The 6442-nt window shown below is 38.7% G+C and overlaps 1 protein-coding gene across 1 annotated transcript; it reads left to right on the forward strand.

The window, feature by feature from the left end:
• Positions 1-4934: 4934 nt before the first annotated feature.
• Positions 4935-5630, forward strand: LOC140888968 (uncharacterized). The gene is made up of 2 exons (XM_073296661.1): positions 4935-5016; positions 5164-5630. Exons 1-2 carry the CDS (start codon positions 4935-4937, stop codon positions 5628-5630), a joined length of 549 nt encoding a protein of 182 aa, XP_073152762.1.
• Positions 5631-6442: the final 812 nt, after the last annotated feature.

Genomic DNA, 6442 nt, shown 5'->3' on the forward strand with positions numbered 1-6442 from the left:
AAAAATGTAGTGACCCGCGCCATGATCACCTACTAATCAAAACTTAAGCATGCAATTAATCAATAAAATAATCTTAATCAGAGTAACTGCGGAATTAAAATAAGTCAAAATACCAGGTAAGCAAAACCTAGTGGTCAACCTGCTATCCAGCCTTGGCCGCCACCAAACCTCCTTGTCCCCGGGAGAACTACCTGCAATTTCCCCATGGAATAGGGCATCCAGCCAACATAAAACAACCGAAAATGAGTCTACCATGCTTAGTACGAGAGTATGAGTATACACTATTATATGCGCATGAATGCAAATGAACTGGGTATCAAGACACGAGGTCAAGAATATCTGATAGAGAAAAACTTGGGCCTTGGTATGTACCACGCTGAGACATCGCTATAGGAGGTGACCGACATACCCAGATGCCCTGATGGTGACCTACACAAGTCCACGTGTCCAACCAAATATTAGTGACCTGACACGAGCTCATGTGTACAACTAATATTGGTGACCTGACACGAGCCTATGTGTCCAACCATCTACTGACAAGGTAAATATCCCAATACCGGATATCACAAGGATACAAGCTCAATATGCTCATGTATGCAATATACAGTCATGACATGCTGTATATAAAGGCATATAAAACATGCAATCACATAATCCATGCAAACACATAATACATGCATACTCAATCTAGATATCTCGAATAATACTTCCGTACCTTACTAAGGCAGGTCCTAGAAGCTCCCATCTAGGTCCAAACCTATCAGGCAGCACTACAACATAAATTACCATGCATTACCTAGCATGCCAACATCATCTACTAGGCTCTAAAAGCCTTAATTAAACTATAGTCTACTCTTTATTTAATATAGGGAACAAAAGCCATATCTTCGTCCGTCATCAGCCCGCTGATTTCGCATGCCCCAGAGCCTGGGCATAGCCTAGCTACGACCCCTTGACGCCTTGCCAGAGCTCTGCCGCCTGGCTGCTACTACGGACACTATCCGCTACAAAAATACTATTTCCTAATCCAAATCTTAACGAAAGAGTCCCGAAACCCATAAAATAGAGCCATTACCGGGAGAGGAGAGGAAATTTTGCGTTCAAAATGAGAGCCTCGGATCCCTTTTTATAGGCCTGGGTTCGGACGGTCCGAAATGGGTTCGGAGGCTCGGAACCGGGCATGATTTCCATGTGTAGAATGCATTTTGACACCTCAATCTGGCGGTGAGTTCGGATGGTCCGAACTGGGTTCAGATGGCCCGAACTGTTTTGGTCCTTCCAAACTCGTTTTGGACCCCCCCGGGACCAACCCTACTATTTTCGGACATTTTGGATCTGATTTTCCACTTATTTTAATCAAATAAGGACTCCTTGAACATGTTTTGATACTTTTAAAATTATATGTCATTTTCTAACATGTTTAAAATAACTTAATCTTGTAAAATGGAACTGGGCTACTATAGCTAACATGTGTGTTATGATAGGTACAAGATCAACTGATAATTGTTATCAACTTGGAGAGGATCTAGCCTGCAAATACATGAAACTAGATGATCTTGACTTACGGCACCAAAATCTAGGTCATGCGAATTTGAAGACCCTAAAAAAACTGAGCAAATATGAAGTTGTTAGAGGGATGCCAAATTTAAAGTCTAGAATTCTATAGGTCTGTGGTGCATGCCAGAAAGTTAGCAAACCTGTGTGTCACAACCCATGTTACAACATTGTGAGACAACACGATATCTTGAACTTTTGCATATGGATTTAATGGGTATCATGGAAGTGGAAAACTATGGAAGTAAGAAGAATTCTTTAGTATGCATTGATGACTTCTCACGCTTTACAGGGTAAGATTTATTAGAGAGAAGTCAGACACTTTTGATGTATTAAAAAATTTACACACAAAGATTACTAACTTGAATAACTTGAAGGTAGGAAGAATCAGAACTGATCATGGTAAAGAATTTGAGAACACATCATTTTCATCGTTGTGTGATAAGAAAGACATATCACATGAGTTCTCTGCTCCAAACTCCTCAACAAATGGCATAGCTGAAAGAAAAAATAGGAAGTTGCAAGAGATGAGTAGGGTGATGATGAACTCAAAGAATATCTTGAAAATATTTTGGGAAGAAGCCTTAAATATAATGATAAATGTGTTTTATATGCATATTTTTGTGATGTTTCATTATTGTTTTTCATGCATTCATGTGTTATTGTTGTTGTTTTAATTTAGTTTAAGCATATTTCATGAATTTGTCTGCATAATGCCTCTCCTAGTTTATTTTATAGGAAAATTCAAGAAATTTGAAGAATTGGATAGATTTTTGCCCGCTCGAGTGCATGTTATGCTCGCTCGAGCAAGATATGTTGAAGAGAAAATTTCAGAGTTGTTCTCGCTTGAGTGCGTGATATGTCCGCTCGAGCGAGGTAGAAAGTGCGGAAAACTTCAGAAGTGTGCTCGCTCGAGCGCGAGTTTACTCCGCTCGAGCGAGAAAGACGTGCAGAATTTTTAATTTTGGAAACTCTTACTCATGATGTACTTTATCTTTTAGAGATTTTTGGGCACTTAAATATCATTTTTTCTATCAGATTGAGATTTAGAAGGAGATTGAAGAGGCAAGAGGAGACCCGTTCATCATCTACCATTCTGTTCTTTTTCTTTTCTTTTATTTTTAATTTTTAGTTGATGTTTTGGATTGAAAACATTGATTTTGAATTATGTTAGACCTTGAGTACGTAGTTCTTTATTTTCGATCAAGGCCACGTGATTGGGCCGAATAAATTCATGTAGAAAATTTCTATGTTTATTTGGGATTTTTCAGATTTGGTTTTATTTTATTGATTGTTAGATTTATATTTGTCTTGTGGATATCCTGATAAACTATTTTCTTGCATGTTAATCGGTTCTAAGTCGACATAGGAGGAATTGATTTTGATTACTCTAATAGTTGACATGAGATAAAATTGACTAGAAATAGAATTGGATTTCATCGTGCGGTTTTAGGTGAAAACTTAATTCTCACAGTTCATAATGCATTTGAGTTTTATTAGAATCATGAAAATAAATCCGTCAATATTTTAATAGGTTTTAATTTTTCAAGAAATAGATCTTTAAACAAGTTAGGAGAATTCACCGTAATTTAAGATTAAATCTGAATCCTGAATCGACTACATATTACATGATCTGTTCGGTACCTACTAGTGTCCTTGATCGAGCTTTTATCATATTTGAATTTAATCCAAAATTTTTTGCTGCATTTTATTTAATTTAATTTTATTTGCAAATTTATTTATTAGTATAAAATCTTAAATCTCTTTTATTTGCTAGTCTAGATTAAGTAGATAATCATATTTTGGTAGTTACAAAATAACAGTCCTTGTGGGTTCGACATCTGGAATCTTGTCCACTATCTATTACATGACCTGGTGCGCTTGCCAGTAGATTTTTAATCACACCGATTTAGGCGGTCAAGTTTTTGGCGCTGTTGACGGGGACTGTTTGTGATATCAGAATTATTATTTCACTTGAGATTAGACTTTATTTTAGTTTATTTGATTATAAATTTTGAAATCTTTTATTTTTTTTGTGATTTTCAGGTACTATCTATTGTGCATGCATAGCATTCGATCTAGGGAGCTTATACCGCTTGATCTAGAGATTGAACGCACACTCAGCAGGATCCGAAGTGCTAAGAGATCTATCAATCTTGAACTTGAGATAGAACTGAATCAGAAGAAGACATGGCGGACAATAGAATTGTTCTTGATTTAATTCGTCCACCAACTGAAGGCTATGGATCTAGCATAGTTCGCCCGGCTGTCGAGGCGAACAACTTTGAGTTAAAGCTTGCTATTATTCAGATGATTCAACTACAAGCTCGGTTTGGGGGAACATCTGTGGAAGACCCCTATGCTTATTTGGAGCATTTTCTATCGATCTGCGACACATTTAAGTTTAATGGGGTAACACCTGATGCAGTGTGACTGCGGTTATTCCCATTCTCTCTACAAGGAGAAGCTATAGAGTGGCTGGATGATTTGCCTGCAGGTTCTATCACTACTTGGACCCAACTTGTTCAAAATTTTTTGAACAATTATTTTCCTCCTACGAAGATGGCAAAATTATTCTCTGACATCATCTCATTCAAGAAAAAGGAGGGAGAATCTCTTCATGCGGCATGGACCAGATTCAAAAAGATGTTGAGGATGTGTCCTCAGCATAATCTCACTCAGAGCCAACAGACTCAGACATTCTACAATGGAGCTGATCAGTCGGTTCGATCCATGTTGGACGCTGCTGCCAATGAAAGTTTATTTAGGAAGACACCAGCAGAGGCATGGGAGATTATTGGGAACATGGCTGAAAGAAACATAGGATGGACAGATGTGAAGAAGGAGAAAAATGATGGAGTTCTAGAAGTTGATGCCTAACAGCACTTAATGCTAAAATTGATTCTCTTACACATTAGATGTCGATTATGCAGACATCTCCAATTAATCAGGAACAAGTACCGCATCCCGAGGAGCAGCAGTCCTTTGAGATCGATGCGGCGAATTTCATGGGAAATCAAGGGAGAAAACCATACAATCCTTATAGCAATACTTATAATCCTGGATGGAAGAATCATCTGAATCTCTCATGGAAACCTGCAGATACCACCGCCAATACATCCAAGCCAGTCGAGAAGAAGCCATCCTATGAGGAAATTATGATGAAGTATGTAGCGGGTATTGAAACTCGCTTGAAAAATTAGGAGGCGATGTTGCAAAAGTTGGAGACCCAGATGAGCCAGATAGCAACACAATTGTTGGCTATACCCATAAGAGCTTTTCCAAGAAATACTGAGAATAACCCAAGGGAGGTTAATGTTATCATGACCGTGACGAGGTCACAAAAAAAAGAGCCAGAAATTAGGGACAAAGAGTAGATTATGGAGAGGCCGAAAACTTCAGAATCCAAGAAGAATACACGCGGTCCTGAAAATTCCGAGATGGAAAGTAAGAAAAATAAAGGTAAGACTTCAAAACTTGAAAATAATATTAATTTAGATGTTTTTACCATCCCCTTTCCTCAGCGAGCTAAGCAATTATTATTTGATCATCAATTTAAAAAGTTTCTTGAAATTTTCAAGAAACTATATATTAACATACCTTTCGCAGATGCATTAGCTCAAACGCCGAGTTATGCCAAATTTCTAAAGGACTTGCAGAAAAACAAAAAGAAGTTGAATGATATATCGCAAGTCACAATGAATGAAGAGTGCTCGGCTACGCTGCAAAATAGAGTGACTCCAAAATTTCAGGATCCAGGGATTTTTTCGATACATTGCCATATTGGAAATTATTCATTTGAAAATGTTTTGTGTGACTTAGGAGCAAGTATAAATTTGATGCCCTTTGTGCTTGCTAAGAAATTAGGTATATGCAACATTGAACCAACGAATATTTCTCTTAAATTCGTTGATGGATCCATTAAATACCCAAGAGGAGTCGTGAAAAATGTTTTAGTCAAGATAGACAAATTTATTTATCTTGTAGATTTTGTTATTCTTGACATGGATGAAAATTGTAAAGTTCCTCTGATTCTAGGGCGTCCTTTCTTAGCTATGAATAGAGCATTAATGTGACACCCGAAGCCAAAAAGTCCTAGGGCGGTACATGGTCCGCAATATGGGTGGTTAATACCTGAAAGATGGAAACTCCACCAAAGAATGGGCGACGGGTGACATGAATGAACCGATCCCACACCGGAATGAGAGGTACAAAAAGATTTGATATGTACAACTCATATCAAGAAGGTGCATCTTCTTTTCGGGAGCTCATCACATAAGAACTCCAAACTTAAGCGTGCTTGACTTGGGGAAATTATAGGATGGGTGACCCCCTGGGAAGTTTTCCAGGGTGCGTGTGAGTGAGGACATAAGCACGCTGAAAAGACTCGTTTTGATACAGTGGGTCGTTACAAATGGTATCAGAGCCTGACCTCTCCCAGTACGGTGTGGTTCGAGGACGAACCAAGCGGAAGCTGGTGGGCATGTGACACCCGAAGCCAAAAAGTCCTAGGGCGGTACATGGTCCGCAATATGGGTGGTTAATACCTGAAAGATGGAAACTCCACCAAAGAATGGGCGACGGGTGACATGAATGAACCGATCCCACACCGGAATGAGAGGTACAAAAAGATTTGATATGTACAACTCATATCAAGAAGGTGCATCTTCTTTTCGGGAGCTCATCACATAAGAACTCCAAAGTTAAGCGTGCTTGACTTGGGGAAATTATAGGATGGGTGACCCCCTGGGAAGTTTTCCAGGGTGCGTGTGAGTGAGGACATAAGCACGCTGAAAAGACTCGTTTTGATACAGTGGGTCGTTACAATTAATTGATGTAAAAAAGGGCGAGTTAGTTCTAAGAATGAATGCCGAGCAAGTCATTTTTC

The sequence above is a fragment of the Henckelia pumila genome, chromosome 3 (assembly GCF_033568475.1).
Source record: "Henckelia pumila isolate YLH828 chromosome 3, ASM3356847v2, whole genome shotgun sequence".
Classification (NCBI taxonomy): Eukaryota; Viridiplantae; Streptophyta; class Magnoliopsida; order Lamiales; family Gesneriaceae; genus Henckelia; species Henckelia pumila.